This window comes from Pagrus major, chromosome 19 (genome assembly GCF_040436345.1).
Source record: "Pagrus major chromosome 19, Pma_NU_1.0".
Classification (NCBI taxonomy): Eukaryota; Metazoa; Chordata; class Actinopteri; order Spariformes; family Sparidae; genus Pagrus; species Pagrus major.
Genome location: NC_133233.1, coordinates 20634299 through 20655899, shown reverse-complemented (window position 1 = coordinate 20655899; position 21601 = coordinate 20634299). Strand labels below are relative to the sequence as shown.

Genomic DNA, 21601 nt, shown 5'->3' with positions numbered 1-21601 from the left:
TTAATAAACAATGATGACGTAGGCTGTGAAAGGGTCTGTTGCCCGGCCCCAGAGCTGAGAAAAAAATCTTTTTCCTCTTCTGCTTCTGTTGTATTTCTATCACAGTGTCCTTCCTTCACAATGTCTTCCTGTGGTTTTTAGTCATTCGGGTGATTTTGTGCAATTTTACACACACACACACACACACTCATAACTCTGGTGCCCTTTCATCATGTTGGAGTGCTTGTAATACTGTTGTCAGGATGCCAGGGGTGAAGATGGATAGGTGCTGAGATAAGCTGTCTAACAAGAGTATTTGTCGTGTGTGTGTGTGTTTGTGTGCGTGTGTAGGTGTGTTATGCAGGTAGATGTGGGAGATACACACACACACACACACACACACACCGCACACACACCTGTACATGTGGTTATATTTAAAACTGCCCAGCATAGTCCTTGCTTTGTGTGTCCACCTGTGCTAAGCAGCCACTGCCTGGAAACGGGTCAACTCATCTGCCAGCAGCGTCTGGCCCCATTACCCAGACTACTCCTGGGGAAGCCCTGCTGTGGTTAGAGGGATGACTGATAGGCCTGCTCAGGCTGGCGCTCCCCGATGACCTCACTTATGTGTCCTTCTGTTTGTCCTCAATCCCAGGGCCTGCGTCTACGGCTTCACCAGGCTGATGGTGCTGTTGGGCCAGGCAGCAGATGGAGACTTCTTCCTCACTGATTGCCTCCTGTTCGGTGCCATTATATCAGCCACTGACCCAGGTAGCTTATAAAGGAACTCCTGCAGCATCACTTCCGATGGCAGCATTGATTTTTTAAAAAACTGGCTTTATACAGATATAAACTTCTTGCAGAATTCTACTCTGCTTTACAAGATTAACATTTTATTGCTTTACAACACAAGCAAAAGACCCCAGAATGTTCTCAGGAATATTTGGCACTTGATCCCAGTGAATATGTAACAGACACGTCACAGAGATCTGCCTTGATCTGCTTTGACACCAAGTCAAAAAATATCAAAGACGCATTATGTGTTCAGACTCTTCAACTGACTGTAGATTTATTCATTCCTGCAGTTTCTGGAATTTGATTTGCAGATTCATGCAGTTCCTCAACCTGATAAGACATGACAACATGTTTAAAAAGGTCAAACCTCACTCATGCTGATCTTTGACACTCTCTCAGTACCTCTTTTCCTATTGCACACATGATACTCTCAAGTCTAAATGCATGTGCACTGAAGGCCTACCAGATATAAAGTGAGTATAAACGCTGTGATGTTACTACACTTGAACATCTATGATAAGAAAAGCGATTAATCGATTAGTCAACGGTCAAATTAGTTGCCGGCTATTTTGATAATTGGTTTATTGGTTTGAGTAATTAAAAAAAAAATTAAAAGTCAAAATTATCTGATTCCAGCTTCTTAAATGTGAATATTTTCTGGTTTCTTTACTCTGCTATGACAGTGAACTGAATATCTTTGGGTTGTAGACAAAATAAGACATTTGAGGATAACATTTTTCACCATTTTCTGACATTTTAGTCCAAACAAATAATCAATTAATTGAGAAAATAATTGCCAGATTAATTGACAATGATAATGAATTGTTAGTTGCAGCCCTATCTAATAACGCCAACCCCTTTAAAGGAGATCTATTACGCTTTTTCAGTTAATCCGCACCAACAGAAGCTCCTATCTCCCACAGAAAACACTGCTCTTGAAACGGCTCGTCACTAATCTCCCCCTTAATTCCGTGACTTCATGACATCACACTACATCACAGAGTCACACATTTTCATCACTTGTGTCTCCCGGCTAGTTTTGCCCATAAGAATTGATTTAGCACAGCTGCTCTGGGTCAGGCGTAAGTGAGCTGACCAATCAGAGAAGACTGGGTATTTGGGGGGGAGGGGGCCTTAAAGAGCTAAAATAGCATCTCAGACAGGGGGAGTAATGTGTGCAGCACTGGACAGTATGAGAAAACTGGTGTGTTTGTTGAACATTAAAGCATGTAACACCCTTTTCTAGCGGTAACCCAAAATCAAATTCTGAACTTGAAAATGAGAATAATATATCTCCTTTAATACAAATATCTTCCTCTACTTAGTGCTGAATGCATAGCCTTCCTTTTCTTCGTTGTCATACCTTTGCATATTGAGATTAATAGCCACGTCTATGTACAGGCACAAAGTCACAATGCCTTCTTAGTACATGTATCCGCTTTGAATTCGGTGCACCTTTTACCAAAGTGGTACCACAATATTATCTGTGTTCCTCAAGAGCCATCAAGTAGAATGTCATAAGGCAACCCGCAACGCCATGACAGGGGGAATGTTAATGTCCTCATTTGCTAATGAATTATGTATACCAATAAGTGGTTGATCTGGATGAGTGTCAAAGAGGAGCTGTAAATCGTGATGCACTTGTCACTCTGACTGGCGTTACTTACCCACGCCCATCCCTGCCGACCCCAGCACCCTCATCATTCTGATTAGAATCACACTGCAATGCATCGATGCTCCAAACACCAAGACCCCTCGGCTGTCTCCTTCTCTTGCTGTCAAAATACAGAGCCGGCTCTCTGATTTTCTGAAAGGGAGCCATTAAAATATCTCTGTCCATTTCTCTCACTTGTACATTTGCATTCACTCGGGCCAAAAGCAGAAAAACACTCCAGAATTCAGGCCTGCATGCACACACACACACACACGAGCACTCTCAGAACAATTCAGTGCTGATGAATGTGTCGTAACCATGTCATAACCTTTGTGTGACAGCTCTCTGGTTGTGTTGCTGACTCATGATTGAGATCTTAAGAACACTGTGAAAGTCATCACAGGCCGGCAGTCAAGCTTTGAGTGAAATTGGAGCACAGTTTATTTGCCACTTTACTTGCACTGGACTGTGGAATATAACAGAGATATTTGATAGGCTAGGTTCTCATTGCAGCTATAGTAACTCAATGAATGCTTCAAATAAAGAGCAGCAAATACTAAGCAACTGTCGTCTGGCATATGGGGATGTTGCCATTTCTAGTAATTATGTGGATGCTGATTTAGAGCTGCAGATATAATTGAAGACACTAATGTCATGTTGTCTCTGTTGTTTCTGGGAATTCGTAGAATTTGAACGACCTGAGGAGGAGTTAACCTTTTAGAATTACAGAGAAATTAGACATGATGGGCTCTTCAAGGCTGATTCTGATATTTTTAGAGTCAGTATCTTCAAATGTGACTAGTATTTGTCTTCAAAATTATATTTTTGGCAGTGTGGAAGATTATTTTGAGCTGTTTTTTGACCATTATGTAAGAAGATAAAAATTATATTTACATTTTGCTGCTAGAGCTGCAACAATTAGTTAATAAATCGCTTAGTCATTTGAAATAAAGATTAATTGCCAACTATTTTAATAACCGATTAACCACTTCAGTCGTTTTTCAAGCAAAAAAGTCAAACATTTGCTTGTTTCTGCTTCTTAAATGTAGGGATTTGCTGCTTTTCATTGTCGTTTATGAGTCATTGGGTTTGGACTGTTGAAGAATACAGCCCTACCGTTACTGGATTTTTGGGGCTGATGTTAATACTGATATTTGGGATTAAAAGATGTCAATATTGATAGATCAGACGATAAATAAATACATTTTTTCCAATGTGGTGACAAACCCATGTAACGGTGGCAAGCTTAGCTTTAAATCTTATTGTCTTAAACAGTAAACTTCACTGGGAATTTAATAATTTTAATTAACTGAAGCTTTTTTTCTGCATTATTACCTCTGAATTGTTTTTAATATTTCCGCATATTGGACAATATATAAGCCAATATCGATAAATCACCATGTATGTTGACTGGCCAACCAAAACCAGAGATGATACTATGGGCTTTGGGAAATTGTCATTGTAATTACATTGACTAAATTATTAATCAGTTAATTGTGAAAATAATCAGCAGATTAATCAAGAGTGAAATGGATTCATCGACTTTAGAGACTCTAAATTAATGTCAGTGTGAGTCTGTTGCCCCTATGTGAGTGAGGAATAGACTCCAGCTCCTGTTGACAACTCAAAAGCTTACACAGGTAGAGAAAACATTTCTGGTAAGAGCGCCAGCAGATCTAAAGGTAGTCACAAACAGTATCTTTATGTTGACATTCCCTTTTCAGTGTTTACATTCTCTTGTGATAGATGGACAGCAACTACCTGAGAGACTGTGGATTTTTCAGGTTGATGTCAGTAGAGACAACCGGTAGTAAAAGCTTGTAATGTCCGTATTTATAGTCATTTGAAAATATGTCATCCTTATAAGGCTCGAATGGCCCTACCATGTAAATATTTGTTCCTTTCCTCGTGAATGTGTTGATTTTTCAATTGTTGGTTTTATATAATCCCCCAAAGTGCTTTAGCCATGAAACTTGTTCTCTCAGAATCGTAGTAAGACACATGGTTCAGGTCACAAAGTGGAACACCCGCTGTGCTGCATCCTCCATAGCCTCAGGGATGGTTACAAAAGGTCGGTGAAACCCTCACTTCACTTCTCAAAGGAAATACTTTTTTTATGGGGCGAGAAGGTGGGGGGGCACTGCAGTTTTTCCTTTCATCTTTGAGTGTGTGTGTATTTTTTTATGAATTTATTTTTCTGGAGTTCTCTTGATCACTTCACATACACATTTCTCTCAGTATGTCAACGCTGGAAAATGATGCCAGAGTAAGAAATGTCTTGTTTACATCTCTGACAACTGTTTACATCAGACATCAGCAGTAAATACCAATGTTTAAAGTGAATATTGGAGACACAGTTAGACATAGGTGTGTACATGGTGCATCTTACCCTCAATATTACAACATTATGCACAGAACTAAGGATGAGTATTGCAGCAGTGGAGTGGTAACAGAACATTTAGGCAGAAATGAAAACACAGCACAGAGAGAGCACATGCACTCTATTTAGCAATGCAAAATAGGCTTTAATCTAGACAACAGGGCTGCAACTAACAATTATTTTAATTATTGATTAATCTGCAAGTTATTATCACGACTCATCGATTAATCGTTTTGTCTATAAATTGCTTCTTTTATCCAACCAACATTCCAAAACCTAGTGACTCTTCATCAGTAGGATTTGTCCGAGCTGTTTGTAAATGCACCAGAAAAATAGTTGATTGTTGAGTCTCATTCCCAGGATGTCAAATACCCGTATCCCGAGCATAGCAAATAAATGAGGAAATCAAGAAAATACAGCCATAGGGCTCTCTCTGTTTCAGTCTTGTTACGTATTATACGTTGTTACATCTCGACACATCTGACATGCGTGATATGCACTGATAGGTCGAAATCAGACTTGTGATATTGGGAAGGCGGCATGCAATGACTCAAAAAACAAAAAATCAATAATTCCCCTCAAACGCTTTGAAACTAAAGTAACAAGCCTGTTTTGAAAATGTAAGGAGTAGAAAGTAGTAAGTAAAGTAAGTAAAAGTAAAAGAAAGAAAAATTGAAAAAATAAAATACTCAAGTAAAGTACAGATACCTGAAAATCACAAAGTACTTGAACTGCGTTACCTCCCATGTCTAGCTGCTACAGATGAGTGTCTCTATGTTCTATGGACCCGCTCCCTCTGTAGATATAAAAGGCCTGCTCTAATTCAATGAAAAAATTCTGATTCTTAGTTTCCAATGATTATACACTAATGAAAGCAATATTCTGAATATTATATACCGTTTCTGCCCCTAAACCCCCCTAACTCCAACACTCTTGCCCTTAAGCATCACAAAATCTGATGGTTAATACATTTTGGTGCAAGACTGGCCCCACTAACTAGACAGAGACCAAAGTGTACTGTAAGTTCTTTGATAACTTCCACTTCTGCAAGGCTCTAATTAAAAAAGGCAGATTTAACTAAATGTATAATTGCTTTTTAAAGGGTAATTAGAATTGAGATGTTAAAGGTCCCTTATCCTGACATGCAAATGAACTACAGTGAGATTCAGAGTAAACAAAAATAAACTGGGAATCTTCTAATTATAAGTGCTAGTTTCTTTGCTTTCAAACTGCGAAGAAGGCTTTCCCCACTGCAGTCTTGTGACCCCTGTCTGTGCACTCGTCAATGGCCAAAAAATTGAGCACTTTTTACTCTGAGCCGGGGAGATTATAGTAATTCCCCCGTTGACCGTTATCTCGTTCCTAATGCATCGCTCTCAGTATTATATCTGCCTAATTTGGTCAAATCAGTGAGCAAATCCCATGCCCTCTGACTGAGATGGCCATGAGCTTTGCCTCCGCTAAACCTCTGCAGCAGGGTAATTTGACCTAATAAGGCTTCCATTCGACCCTTTCAACTGTATTATGTCGGAAATAATTGTCTACTCTCTCCACCTTATGGTGTTGCTGTGGAAACTGATGAACACTTGACAGCTGTAGGACGGGGTTGCCATGACAACGCCGCCATCCCGCACCCTTGTACGTGTGTGTATGTGGGGTGGGCTCTTTTTTTTTTTCTTTTTTTTTTCCATCTTACAGTGTGACTGGTAGCACGACATGCTGTCATCAGCCAAGCATTATGGGAGCAGGGAGATGGAACGATCCTGACTCCAGGGCCTACCTCACCCTCTCCAGATAAGGGATTTTCCCCCAACCAGGAAGAGCTTTAAACCTGTCAAAGTCCAAAGAGCCAGATCTGTCAAAACAAGTCCTGAGGCTGCTCTCTTGCCGCTGCTCTTATTTTCAGTCTGGTCGTATACCAGCTGCGATGCCCTTACCGGCCTGGTATTCACTGCAGGGCCACACGCTGCTATTAGAGTTAACTCATTATTCATACCACATATTTCCCTGAAACTAATGTATCCGATCATTTTTTTCTCCTTAGTCTCAACAGGTAGACTATGAATCAACCGGGAGGTGTTATTGTTGTAAATGTAATATGGTCTGGCCTTCAGAATGGAGCCACTCATGAGTTTATGTTTTCCTGTCTATGCCTATACCCTCATGACTGTGTGTTTGTGTTTGTGTTTGTGAATGCATCTGTGTTGTCTTTCTCCATATTTGACATTGTTTTTGTTATATGATAATTTTGTTTTGCTTCTTTGGAACTCCTGGTTTCCCTTGTGGTGTTTACAATAAGGATTTGTGCCAGTACATTTTTCCTATCGACTCTATTTATCTCTTTATATATCTGTCTATGTAATGTAACAGATTTCGATCTAATTCTAATCTAATGTAATCTAATCTACAGTATCAGTAAACATAGATTCAACAGTGCTACAGCTGATATCCTGCAGAAGGAGATACTTGATGTGACACCAAGTGCGACGCTGACAGGCGCATCACTGCCTCGTCAATGTCGGTATTCTCCTTGTCACTCAGCGCCGACGCTCAGCTGCCCCGCGGTGCCGAGCATGTTATGTGTGTGCATGCGCTCATTCATATGCTCAACGTCTTCCGCTTGAAGTTTACTGTTGGTGAACTCACGGTGGAGTTCAGCTCATTTTCCTCTCCTCAGACACAGTGCGCTGAGAGATGCAGCTGTATAAATAAGCGAGTAATATAAGTTTCCACCAGAAATGTGAATTTGATCCTAAACGAGCTGAGAAATTGCTTGACGTGACGTGGAATGCAACTTTGACACAACCGCTACGATAATACCATGAAGAACTTGCACATTAGCATTTCATTTCAGCAAATTTCTCACATGGTCCTAAAGCATGACAACTAATTGTTAAAAAAAAAAGTTGTTGAAATTGTTGAAAATGATCCTCATCTGCACTTAAACCATTAAGATTTGTTTTTTCTTTTACTGATCAGTAACCCAACCCCCTGTTCCTCCTTGTTATGTAGTCGTACAGTGTTAAAACATATTTTATAAGTTGAATTACAGCTTAAAGTATGGCATACAAGTTCAGTATTTCCATTTTTTCACAGTTAACAAATCAAAATAGGAAAAAATACAAAAAACAACTAGAAAAACAAATTTTATATAAACCCAAAAATCTGAACAAACCCATCCAAGGTAGCCGTTCAGGTACTGTGTGGAGTTTTTTAGGCATGGGTCCCTGTTTTGTTCAGACATGCATGCAGATGGCAGGATAACCATGTCTGCCAATGATTCCACACGATTCTACTTATCTAGTGGTGGCGATAAAGCACAAACCAACATCAGTGCACCAGCAAAGGCAGGAAGGAAGAAGTCTGCCAGGAAGTAAACATTGACTTTAACAACACAGGTTTGTCTATATTTTAAGAGCAGTGTGTTTCAGTAGAAAATACTGGATGTAAACATAAACTGTGTTTACAAGAAAACTCCACCGGGCACATTAAATGAGGAGGACCAGACAGAGGACCTGGTAAATGAATAAAGACCAGACATGTGAGTTTCATTTAGAAGCCAACACAGACATGTTGTTCAGATATAAATTGAAAGGTTGATCATTTCTTAGTGAAACGATCTTTACATCCTTTAAGTGCCTATTTGATTTGTATCAAGGTTACAGATAAAACTCACTATCAGACATCAAGACTCCACTGCAAACCCAACTGCCTTTGACCTTTCACTCGACATCCATTCTTCTCTGCTCTCAAAACACGATTTCCTAATCGAGATGTGTTTCTTATCATTCTTTGCGCTGCTGAGCAGAGAGTGAATCTTACATTATTTAAAGCATGGAGCCCTCTGCCTGTAGTTCCCCCACATTAGAGTGTAATTGGCTCCTTTCGGATGTTTTAATCAGCTACTGAGTCTTAGCTCTAATCTGCCCCTTTTCCTGCCCCCCCCCCCCCCCCCCCCCATAGTGAAATCTGCAGCAATACACCAGGCTAATAAACATACTCCCATGTATATTCATGCTCATCGAACACATATGAAAGAGAAGCACATGTAGCGCTAAATAAATCATATCAAGAATTTCAGTCATGTACTTTACTTGAATGATTTGCAAAATCTGCTCTCGCTACTGCTGCCAGCAGATCGCAGATTGGCATGTTATGACTACAGGTGGTATGACTATGATGTACAAACACAGGAAATGTACCAATCACTCTGACAGGGATTTGGCTTGTATTTTTGTTTTTTATTCAAAAATGTGTTGATTCCTTCAGACTTGAGACCTGAAATGCTTTTTAGTGTCAAGTTGTTCATTTGATTTCTACTTCTTTATACAACACAATAATATAGTATACAATTTATTCGTTCTTATAAAAAACACTTTTTTACACTGAAATAGGACAGTGATCTGCATAGCTTTTCTTTCTGCTCTGTTTCCTTTGCAGACAAAAATATTGTCTTTTCCAAAGCATTGTGTATTTTTGTGTAAGTCTTTGCTTGGTTTAGTTTCTCCGGCTGCTCCAAGTGTCAAAATCCTCCTTCCAGTGCTGTCAGTGAGCTGACATTTTCTGTCAGCTTTCATTGTTACAAGCTAACCTTAATTCCCCTGGTTCTTCCTGTTTGTAGCAGCAGAGACGATTCTCCTCACCACGTCTGCTGTGTGATTAGCAGAGGAGTTACTGCACTTCCTGCAGTCTTCGAACTCTTTTTCTTTTTTTTTTAGTTTCAGTCATTGGCCTGTTGTCAGAGCTGCGTATGGACCTGGATCTGCACACCCTGCTGTTTGGCGAGAGTGTCCTGAACGACGCCGTGGCCATCGTCTTGACACAGTGAGTGTCTCGCTGTAGGATCTGGATTGCAGTATATTTCTAGGTTTAATTGTGTGGGAGCTCAGTCTTTTCCATTTGGCATCGTGGGGGTGGATGTGTGTGGGAGGGAAGACTGGATGAATGCTGCCAGCTTTAAGGAAAGGGTGTGATTGGCAAAAGCGCATGAGTGCCTCAGATGATATGCAGTGGACTGCGTAAGCAGGTTGCCCCTGGCACTGTCAGCATCTCATTAAGGTACTCAGTGGAGAGACTCACTGCCAGAGTAGAGACACACTCCCAGCTAACGAACTCAGCTAACACAGCTACTGTCATATTCAGACAAAATACAGCATAAAATCCTCGGAAGCTCAGTGAAGGAGCCAAGATGCAGTCATGCCTTGTCAGTGCATTTCAATTGCTTCACTCTTTTCCCTCAACTTTTCCCCTCTCTCCACCATTGCACTCAAGTATGCATGTTTGTCCTGCTCGCACACATTGCTGTCATTGTCTGCTTTATTTATGCACTGCCACTGAAAAAAGCTGTTCAAGTTGACAAGCTAACAGATGGCGAGATGGGAAGCAGAGAGTTGGAGATGGAGAGGGTAGACAACTTACACAGGTCCACATTCATGGCCTGGAAGGCAGATGAAAAAATGGAGGTGGAAGGGAGATGATAAGGGAGAAGATATGTGTCCATATTTGTATTAAGCATTCACACAGACTGACACATCACATGTACAGTACCTGCACACTCTGACATCTCTCTCTGATCGCACAAATGGGCTTAGACAGGCAGGGAGATGAAAAGAAAAGGAGGCGAGTAGGCAGATTGTTGTGTTCGCGCCGCGGCTGCTGCCTCTGTGTACATTGAAGTGCAGCGGGAGGGGGCCTGCACGTCCACCCGGACAAACAGTCAGATAGTGCCGTGTTTGTTTGTGGAGTGGCGTGACCGGCCTTCATGCCATCTCCTGTCACTCGACTGGCTCGCTAGCCTGCCGGTCGCCCTGGCTCCACACACAAAGCCGGCCCTTATTAGTGAGCCACGCGGGGTCCTGGCACTGGAATTTTAACAAGCTCCGAGAGCAGCTCAACCTTACGCTGATGTGCCCTCGCACAGGCACTAAACTTCCTGCTCCAGCATCTCTGACCCAGCCACAATCCAACCAGATCCAGTGTTGACATCTGGGGAGTTTTTACTGGGAGTTAGTCAGTCAGAGATGCCTGAGGATACAGTCTCTTGAGGGCCACACTGACCAAGCTACTTAGTGGCCAAATTTAATGTGGTAGCACAACTGGAGCCTGGATAATAGATTTCCCTTTTTCAGTTTGCTGAGCTCATTAGCGACAGTTTGATTGATTCTTCCCCCTTTTCCGGGGAGATTAAGGCATGTTCTGGTGTGTGCTAGCTCATTTCAACCTGACAGAATGAAAAGTGGAAATACATTACAGGTTCATTCGTCAGACTTTTTTTTTTTGACACTGTAGGGATCTTCAAAAAAACATTTTCGTGGCATCTGGTGTATGAAGTAAGTTTAAAAAAACTGGGTGTTTCCCATTAAATGTAGATATGATGCAATAAAAACAGCCGCTGCTTGTTTTTGCTGACTCATTTTGCTTTGAAATTCATTTAAATCAGTCAGAGTCTACGGGGAGTACATGGCAGGGGTCTGTTTTGGGTAAAGAAGTGCTGTCATTCCACAAAGGCAGCCAGCTCCATCAGCCACTCGCATGGTTGCTTGTCTCTTCTTGCTTCAGGCCCTCTCTCTCCCTCCCTCTTTCCTCCCAGTGAGGCCTCTTTTGCACTCAATGACTTCCATGTGGAAGTGTCCCCCCCCCCTCCCACAACAAAGTAAATATTTACAGCAGTGTGAATAGCACGCTGCTGTCTTTGCGAACAACAGTAGGATTTCCCCTGTTCCCCACTAACTACTGGGGGACGTCTCAGAGGCAAATAATTCAGAGTGGATTGTTTTTCAGGGAGGGATTTAACTTCCAAAGAAGGCCATGTATTCTTAGGAATGACTCCAATAAATTGCACTTAAAGGCTTAGCTCAGCATAATAAGCATGTGAATTTATGCTCGCTGCTCCAGACTGGTTTACACCAAGAACCTAGTAGGCCGTATTTCTGACAACTGCACTTGTTTCAAAACCATAAACCACGTTGTTGTTTTAATGTTTCAGCATCCGTAACACTCATATTTACTTGTGTCGTAATTGTGCTCTTGGCTTCTTTTTGTTCCATGTGTGTAACAGTTTTTGTTTCAATTTGTTTTCCAGTGCCATCACTACCTACAGCCAGATGGAGGCAGGACACAGCTTCGACACCCCCGCCTTCTTCCTCTCTGTCGGTTATTTTCTTGGCGTACTCGCTGGCTCCTTACTCCTGGGTTTCATATTCACAGTCATAACAGCACTCATATCCTTTCCATCCCCACCCATCTCTGCCTCTGCACCCCAAACTCAATTATCACCTCAGCATCCGCTGCAATCTATCCACTTCCTCAACTTGGTAATTGCTTCTCTAACAAACCCCTACTGTACCACCTTTATCAACAAAAGCGACGTGGCTGAGTCTAAAGTGTTCCTGCGACATTAATGGTTGCAGAGAGGTCGTCAATCAAGCCAATAGCCGCTGATGAATTTTCGACTTGCGCTGTTGTCCGGCATTTCTCTCTGATCTTCTACTAATAAGACTTTAGGATGAAAAATGAGGATGTGTCATGAGAGGTTTGGGGCACAGCTCAGCTCTTATTTACAGTGACTAATCTCTGGGTGCGAGCAAAGCACAAAGGGAGCATTTATTAGATTACGCCGATGCTAACTATAGCAACAGCCTGCTCTTTTGTGCCATCTCTTCAAACAGTAGCTTCTTAAAGAGATTGTCTTTGATATACATTTGCTCAGTTATCTTTTAATTGCCAGCAGTACCTGTCTGTGTTAATTACAAAACTGATTCTGACAGACTCGGAGAGATGTTTCATTATTGGAATGCAGGAATGCAGAGGAGCAAAACAGCATCCTCAAAATGTAATATTTACAGGGCCTCCACTAAATTTAGTCACAAATACAGAACTTCAACCTGTGTTACTCTTCCTGTTCTTACTTTATTGTTTACAAGAATGCATTGCCAGAGAGGATGTGGGACATTGAAAAAGCACAAGTGAAGTGTGGTGAACAGTAAGGTTTACTCGATAGGGCGGATCCCCCTCCTTAGTGAGCACCTTCTGCAGTTGCGGATACTGCAGTCTGTCTCTGCCTTCGCACCACTGGAGAGTGAACTACAACAGCATAAATTTGAATTAGTTCCTTAGTCTTAGTGTTGAATACTGTATGATCATCTTCTTGTTCATCTTTAACTCTCTCTCCACCTGACCAAATTCACGCGGCTGTGTGAGAATCCGCTGCTGGAAACGGTAGTCTTCTTCCTGCTGTCCTGGAGCAGCTTCCTCTCAGCTGAGGCTTGTGGACTTTCAGGTAAGGGCAGTATGGAGGTTACCTTTGAAATCCTTGAAAGATTTAAAGGTGCAATATGTAAGAATTGGCCACCTGTCAAATCGTCAAAACAAATGAGGTGGAGCATGTATAATCAGACCTCGTTAGCTCAGTTAGCTGTGCAGCTAGTGGTTTGGACTGGGAGCTCAAAGACCAGGGGAGTGTTAGTGTTAGTGGTTAGCATGCTAACTTCAGCAGACAGCTCTTTTAACAATTTTAGCTCAGTATTGACTGAATCAATTCAAATTCTTACATATTGTCTCTTTAAGGGAAAAAAAAGACTTGATTTCTGGAAAAAAATAACATCAATAGACATGGATCGTAAAAAATGCTTGAATTTATATATTTTTTGCGTAATAGAAATTGAAGTTCTATTGAATAGGCCACATTCTGCTGTCTGCTTCTGTAAAGCCTGCTAGTTCTCATTGATGTAACAGTAGTTAACCATGATCTGTGTCTCAGACTAAGCCATGTCGGGCCTGGAAAATCCTTAGATCTTTTCTAAGGTCTGGGATCCCTGATTATGACTTGTATGTCTTGGGTGTGTTTATGTGTGTGACCATGTTAGTGTTTCCCCTCAGGTGTCCCTTCCCTACTGCATGCTCTGACTCGCTCACTGCAGCGCAATATCAGTGGCACGAGCAGCTGTTTGATCGTAGCGCTCTGCTGGTTCGAGGTGTTGCTGTGGTCACTGGCATTCCACAGACCTGTGGATGATGTGTGCACATTCTCTGTTGTCCGCACATGAAAATCTGCACAATTCCCTCCTCAAGAAATATCTTTGTCATTCAATCCACACCAGCATTAGAAGGCCTTTCCCTTACATACATACATATATCCTCTGAGAGTCCTTGGTGTTGTAGCGATTCAATAATGCACAGATGAGAAAGTATTAAGCCGTCTCCTCTCTACAGGGAACTGCAGGTACCAATCCCATTCTGGGCTTAACCCCCATAACTCATTTCAAAAATGGTGTCGGCTCTCCTCTGTCTGAACATGTCCCAGCCTTTAGTTTGGAGATGGCACTACAGATAGCAGGAAGCCATAATAACATTATTGCATTTTTGCCTTAGCTAAGACAAGAAGCGCTCGGATCTCGTGTACAACATGACCTGCCTTCACATTCTTACCTTTACCTTATAATATTTTTATTATATTGTTTAGGGATTCATCTCAAATCTTGAATGATAATGTTTGGCTGCCTAGAATCATCCTTACCTAGTTCCTCATCGACTAGTCGTAATGTAGTCCTGAAATATGAATGTAGTGTACATATGCATGCATTCCTGTTGTTGTTCCTCCTGCCCTTATTGTGTCAGAGGGATTGCACTCTCATTCAGCTGATGTTGTAGAGCTCTCCCATACTTGGCAGAACTCCCTGTGGTCTGTGGAGGAGGAGAAGACAGTTTTAATGAAATAGCATAACCTTTGTCTATTGGACCCAGATGCCCTGTCTATAAAGTACACCACCACTCTGCTGTCCAGTGTGGGAGGCACACCGCAGCAAAGCCTAGGCGGTGATTCTCAGTACTATCTGATGCAGGGTTTTGGATATTTTTAGTGCAGATACAACTTTTTTGTAGTGTATTACCAGTGCCAACAGTAAAAATATGTAATGTTGACCTAAAACCTGCAGTGTTATAAAACTAATCATATTTATTTACATAGCACCATTCAGACACAAGGAAATTGCTGTACATGGGCATATAAATCCATTAAATGTAAGACATTAAGAGGAGATTAATGTTACAATAAGTTGTAGGTATTCTTGCTTGTACCCAGGAGCAGACACCAGAACAGGGAGTAGGTTTGAAAAGGATTTATTTGTAAGAATTCAGAGGCAGTCAAAGGTGGCAGGTGGCTCAGGCTCCGGCATGGGAATCCAGTGGAGGTGAGAGGGTGACTCACGAAGGTGGAGATAGCGGGCAAGTAGAGGTTCAGAGGATCCAGTGCGTGAAGACAGGTGGCTAGTGTGCTGGTGACAGAGGTGCTGGCGGCGGGGTCGTGGTGTGGGGACGGAGTGCAGTCCAGGGTAGAGGTTTCACTAGAGAGTGAACAAGAGGCAAAGTTAGATGACTTGAGATCACGAGTATAAACTTGGGAGACTCAAAAAAAAAAACACGAGAGACAATCGACGATGTACCATGCAGAGTAGACGTAATAGGGTATATATGCTGGCGCTGCTGATTAGATGCGCTGCAGGTGTGTGTGTGTCAGGTAGCTGCTTCATCCCACGCCCAGCCTCACCAGAGCATCACTGAAATCACACAAGTGGCGCACAGCACAAAAATCCACCAGAAATAGTCCAAATCATGATAACTAAATTGCATTAAACCAAACTAAAAACAAGAAAATATATTGTTAAACATTAAAAAAGGAATATAATTTAGAAGATAATTAAGCAAGCATATACATAGGTACAGATTAAAGGATAAATTCACCAAAAATGAAAATGTAGTCATTATCTACTCACTCCCATGCTGATGGAAATTCAAGTCAAAGTCCATTCAGTCAACGTCAATCGCATGTCAAGGGTGTAAATATTGTTTTTATTAAATCAATTTGGATTTTCAGTACTTCCAGAGACTTGGATTACGCTGGACAAGCTGTATGGAAACATTTTATGCTTATTTTCAGTTGTTTTTTTTACCTTTTTAAAACAAGTCCCCATCTACTTCAGTTTTTTTTGGAAAATGCTGTGACGCTCCAGAAATGTGTTGTGGACTTTGAAAACCCACCTGACTTTTCAGCGAAATCAGTGTTAGAAAATATTTACTGAATTTTCATTTTTGGGTGAACTTATCCTTTAAAGAGAAGTTCTTTATCTGCTGTGTTGGAAAGTCACGGTAAACTAATGCTTTTAAGCCCTGATTTAAACTGCAGACCTCCAGTATTCAGGAGGCTTGTTTCACAGGTGGAGAGCATAGAAATTAAAAGTTGCTTTACCTTGCTTGGTTTTAGGTCCTGGGAACACTGAGGTAACCTGTCCCAGATGACCTGATTCAGGCCCGAGACCATTTAGTGCTTTATAGATAAGTAATAGGATTTTACAATCTATCCTTAGACACTCAGGAAGCAGGTGCAGTCATTTAAGGAACAGTGTAATGTAACCTAAAAATGAATCATATCGCAATCTTGCGACAAAATTGAACCCCACAGAACTGAACAGAAGAATCTGTGGACTGCTTTTCTGTTCTTTAATGGTCCATTTGGGGTGAAGCGGCACCTCATACAGAGTGACCCAGTGAGCGATGGGTTTCCTCCCTGGTGTCCTTTAGTAATCGCGGCTCTTTCCGTCTCTGTTAATTGCTGGAGTTTAGTGAGGGTGCGTCTAATGACCCTCAGCATTACAGGGAGCCCTGCTATCATTAATCTTACACCCCTCAAAACTGCTCATTATGGGATGCATCTCATCTGTTGCCAAGTGCCCTGTGTGGTTGAGTCTTTGTGTGGATGGTGGATGATGTGTTGCCTCTGTCAGTGTTATGTAAACCAAAGGATGGTGTCATTTTCCCTAAACCAAATGGAACCAAAAGGAGATCTGCCACACTGGCATGCTTCATTAGATTTGGTTAAACAATGCTGGAAAGGACATAGTGAACAGGGAGTACTAGAGCTACAGTGCAGGTACAGGTCAGCATCCTAGTGTGCCGATGGATGGTTGAGAGAGAGTAATGGACTGGCTTCACTTAGCAGCCTGAACCACCGGTGCTATCTTTCCTCTGCTGCCATATTTATTACTGCCAGCTCTGTCCTCTTAACTATTGCTACCCATCACAGTAATTTCACATTTTTCCATCTTCTGTGATTCTCTCTCTAAGCAGAGGGAGCAGAAATGTGAAATTGAATTTCTGCAACAATGCAAGCATGGCCTGTGCGGCAGCAACCCACCTTTCATGCTCTGCGTTTCAAATTCCAGCTCCCTGCTCCAGCCAGCCTCCTCTTTACCAGCAGGGTCCCTAATCACTCCCACCCTGTTTCCTCTCTCTGTGGAGCTGCGCTGCCTGTCTTTGTCTGCATTTCTTTCCTTCTGTACTTTTGCTTGTTTGCCTTTTTTGTAATTTCTGCTCCCCCGCATCTGGCAGGATCTGCAGCGATGATGTCATTCTTTAGCATTCATCATTCCAAGGGCTTCATGTCTCTTGAGTAGAAGTGGAAGTAAAGTCATGAGGATGCTTTAAGTGGGCTGTACGGCACATTTTGATGAAGCTGTTTATACAGCTGGACTCCACTGGAACCAGGACAATGGGTGGATACTAGGGTTGGGCCGATTTGATCTGGTGTCAGATACTTTACGCAGAAGTAGCTGCACACAGGAGGATTCAACTGGATTCTTTGACTTTTTGGACAATCCTTAAATGGATTGTTCTGCTAATATGTCTCATATTTTAACCATTACATCCAGGTTCCATTTGAAAATCGTGTTTGTGAGCTAAACTAGACGTTAGGCTTCCTCTGGCTTGCGAATTCAGTTGCTTTGATTTTAAACCACGCAGATAAGGCTCTTTTTGCAAATCATTTTCCTATGACAGAAGAGCCGCCTACAGCATGTTATCAACATGAGAAACCCCAAGGTTCTGCAAACATACACATTCTCACAGCCTGATTACATTACATGTGCGTGTATAAGCAATTTTGCCTACTTTGTATTAATTAGATGCAGCACATTGTTTAACTCCCTTCTGTCTACAGAACACTCCCTTATGCACAAACATCGTTGACAGCTGACAGATGTTGTGGATGTTTAACACTATTCCCTGTTCTGAATTTTCATAAAATTCACCTCCACCATTCTTTATCTCTCAGGTATTGTTGCGGTGCTGTTTTGTGGCATGAGCCAGGCGAGGTACACAGTTCACAATTTATCCTCCGAGGGCAGGACCAGGACCAAGCAGGTAGGTGTATGAAGGCTGATGTTTTCAAACAGAATTTTTTTTCCCCCCCAGTCTACTCACTTTATTCACGTTGCCTTTTGATGCCAATGTTTGTGCCTTGCATGCATGCACAAGCAATCATTAATTGCCATTAGTGCTCTGGTTGGCCAGTGGGTGTCTGTGTGGGAGGCCAGTCTCCAGCTATCTACTTAAAAGGCTGAGCACAGATGGAGGCCAGTGCACTGTCATACTGTACCTGCTTGACAGAGGAGCAAATAAATCAGAAGTATTCACATATACTCATCTATGTATTTATTATTCATTATCGGTGGTACAGTGGGGCTAACTGTTTATCACAGAGAAGCCTGTTAAAAGGCTATGCAACACAGTCGAACCCTTTTGCCTATAAAGTGGATTGGGTATGCAGTAGTCAATGGTGTATGTATGGAGCAGTATGTTTACTTGGCAGAATGCCTTTATCTACATTTTTATGATTTATACATGCAGCTGCAGCTCTCAGAGGGAAAGACAAAGTGATTCAGGGTATGCAGACACCAGTTGAATAGCTAGTAGGAGAAATATTTTTGCGTGTGACATCTTTGGTCTCTCTGATGTGAGGCTCTTTAGGGAAAAGTTACATTTATTCAATTAGATCGCTTTTTACCAAAGCTTTAAACCAAGCTGGTGAAACTGATGAAAACATAAATTAATAAATAATTAACAAGATCATAACATCTGCTCTAATTTAATCCAGATACAACATAAGGACCTTAATTAATATTTGATATCAAAAAGCAGAAATAAAATATTAAAATGATTCAGATTCTATTTTCATCAACGGGAAATGACATCCAAGTTTTTTTGCTGTTTTTCCCAAGTCCAGAAAGCTGTCTTTTATTCTTAACATGCTTCCATAAATGTGTCAAATACATTCTTTAATGGGAGAATGATGATAAAAACCTGTGGTGCTAAATGTGATCACAATATGGCTGTGAGGTGTAGATTTTTGTACCTTAAAGGATCAGGGAACAACATCATCCCTGGATTTAATTGTACAAATCTAAGCCTGTTTACACATTTCAGATATGATCCAAGTCCTTCACTTTCACCCCCCTACACATATACACACACACACACACCATCCACCCCATTTCAGATGACCTTCTCCCTCATGATCTTCTCAATCCCTTTTATAATTTGCAGCTCTTTGAAGCCTTCAACTTCCTTGGGGAGATTTTCATCTTCAGCAGCATGGGATACATATTGTCGACGTTTCCTCACCATGCGTTCAAAGCCCTCTTCATTTCTGGGGCATTTGTATCCTTTTCTGCTACATGATGGAGCATAGTCACACCCTGCTGCTCAGCCTTTTGGATCCCACTCAGACCACCGAAATGGTGTTCTGTCTTGTTTTGTTCTGTCTCTTGCACCTTCTGTCATAATCCCTATCTGCACAATCATCTGCCACTTATTCGACCAGAGTGGTTTTCCTCTTTTCTATCTTGCCTCTCTGCTGCAGTGCAGTGCAGTCATTTCCCCAGTCCTTTAAAAAAAAACCTCAGCACTTAAATTGTACAGGTTTGATCCGGTGAGCTCTGCAAATGCCATCCAGCCACTCTCCCATGATCCCCATCTCTGCAGATGGAGATGCTGCAGTGCAGGGTTTGCTCCGAGGAACCCCTATGAAACATAAATTTAAATAGGCCTTTAATTATTGTTTCTGCTGCTTGTTTTCTGTTCTCTAGCAAAGCTCAGTGGAATAAAGATGTTTGCTTGTTTGGAGTAAGCTTACACTACTTTAATTTGTAGTGGATTAAGCACCATATCCCTGTTGAGGTTGAAGATTAAATTTTATTAGTTCTAGAAACTCCAGTGAAAGAACTTTCTGCTGTTCGTTATGGTGTTCCCAACTAGTTAAAGAAAATATCTGCTCTAAAAGGCACTGTCAAAGGGCTATTTGTGATGTTTTTTGTCGTTGCAGTTGTTGATGTCTTATTTGCAGGTGCAAGGTCAGGTGAAGTTTCATAGTCCACAAAACATTTTATGGAGCATCACGACAAAGCAGCATTGCAGCATTCTCCTAAACAACTGAAGTAGTTGGGGTCTTGTTTTAAAATGTTAATAAACAACCGAAAGAAAAACAGGCTGAAATTTTTGAAAAGGTTTTTTAAAAAGACGTTAGGTACACCCTTTTTTAAAGCGAAATCTTCACTGCAGCTGCTAACCTAAAAGTGGTAAGCAGCACCCGATCTGAAGTGGTTGACTGAGCACAAACCGTGCATCAAGGGTGTAAATAACGCAGTTTTGCTCTGAAGCTCCAGAAATGTTTTTTGGACTACAAAACTTCACCCGACTTTCCACCAACACAAGGCTGAGTAGATAATGACTTCATTTCTGGGTGAACTTATCCTTCAAACAAAATGCCAACATTTCAACAGTTGCAGACTCTCAAATGTAAATGACTGCTTTTATCAGATTTATATCATTGTTGTTAGATTTCCTTGGGTTATAGGCTGTTTTCAAACAAAACATGCAATTAGACTACGTCTTCTTGGAGCATGAGCATTTTAAAAAATATTTTCTGACTTCTTTTCGTCTAAATGGTTTATTGAATAATCAGAAAAAAAGTTGACAGATTAATTGATTGTGAAAGTAATCATTAGTTGCAGCCCTAGTAGACAGTTTGACATTACATTCAGATACATCCAGTTTATTTCAGTGTAGTTTGAAAGATTAAAAATGCACAACCATCTAAAACGTCAACAGTAGATGTTGCTCAGAATCAAAGAGCAAGAGCTTCTCAGAGTTAATATTTGGCCCCCAGACTGAAAAACCATACAGGCAGAAATCTTCTCTGACAGGAGTCTCTGCAGTCCCAAACGCAATGCAGCTGCAATACATGTTACGTTATCAAAAAGCCATCAACCCCTTAATGATAGTCACCACATGTTTAAGTTGTACTACCATAACAGATGTCTCATCCACAGCTGTTGTTGTATCCATCATCTTTACTTCCCGAAGGGAACGGAGGGGTAGTAATGGGCTGCTGGCTACAATTGTCTTTGAGAGCTGGCATGACCATAGCGTATGCCTGAGGAGAGACTCCAGTGGCCGCACTCCAAGGAGCTGTTCTTTCACAGTCCAGTGCCCAGATGGCCGGCAATTATTATTACAATCCATCTTCCACCATAGGGTCAAAGGAGCCAGGGAAAGAGTCGAGCGAGCAGATTCCTTTTCCAGTCCTCTTGTGTTCAGCGCGAGGGGCTGCCAGGGAGAAAATGTTTGACTTGAGCGCTGAGCCTGTTTAGTTTTGTCCTCCATTGTGCTTCCATAACAAAAAATAAAATCTGGGTGGAAGCTGACCCGGATATGCAAACAGGAATAAATGGAGGTCGAAGTCCTCTTGTACAGTGCTAAAAGTGTCTATAAAAATGGAATAGCCCGAGTGATTCAGCCCTGTTAATCGCTCTTTGGTTACGCAGTAGATTTTAATCGCCATAGCTTTCAGCCTTACCCAGTGACAATGGAGATGGGCTATGTTGGAAATGAGGCTGAGATGAAAGTGCTTAATTACCTCCTTTCAAATAGCTCAGAGGCCTTTGATAAAGAGAAATGACTGCTTT

General features: G+C 41.5%; 1 protein-coding gene across 1 annotated transcript in view; it reads left to right on the top strand.

Annotated features, from left to right (window-relative positions):
* Positions 1 to 21601, top strand: part of LOC141014537 (sodium/hydrogen exchanger 9-like) — a 72022-nt gene that overhangs the window by 8805 nt on the left and 41616 nt on the right. Inside the window, exons 5-10 of the mRNA XM_073488379.1 lie at positions 635 to 750; positions 9527 to 9632; positions 11890 to 12028; positions 12981 to 13086; positions 17911 to 17999; positions 19182 to 19295. Coding sequence (XP_073344480.1) covers positions 635 to 750; positions 9527 to 9632; positions 11890 to 12028; positions 12981 to 13086; positions 17911 to 17999; positions 19182 to 19295 — 670 coding nt within the window. The remainder of the gene's footprint in view (positions 1 to 634; positions 751 to 9526; positions 9633 to 11889; positions 12029 to 12980; positions 13087 to 17910; positions 18000 to 19181; positions 19296 to 21601) is intronic.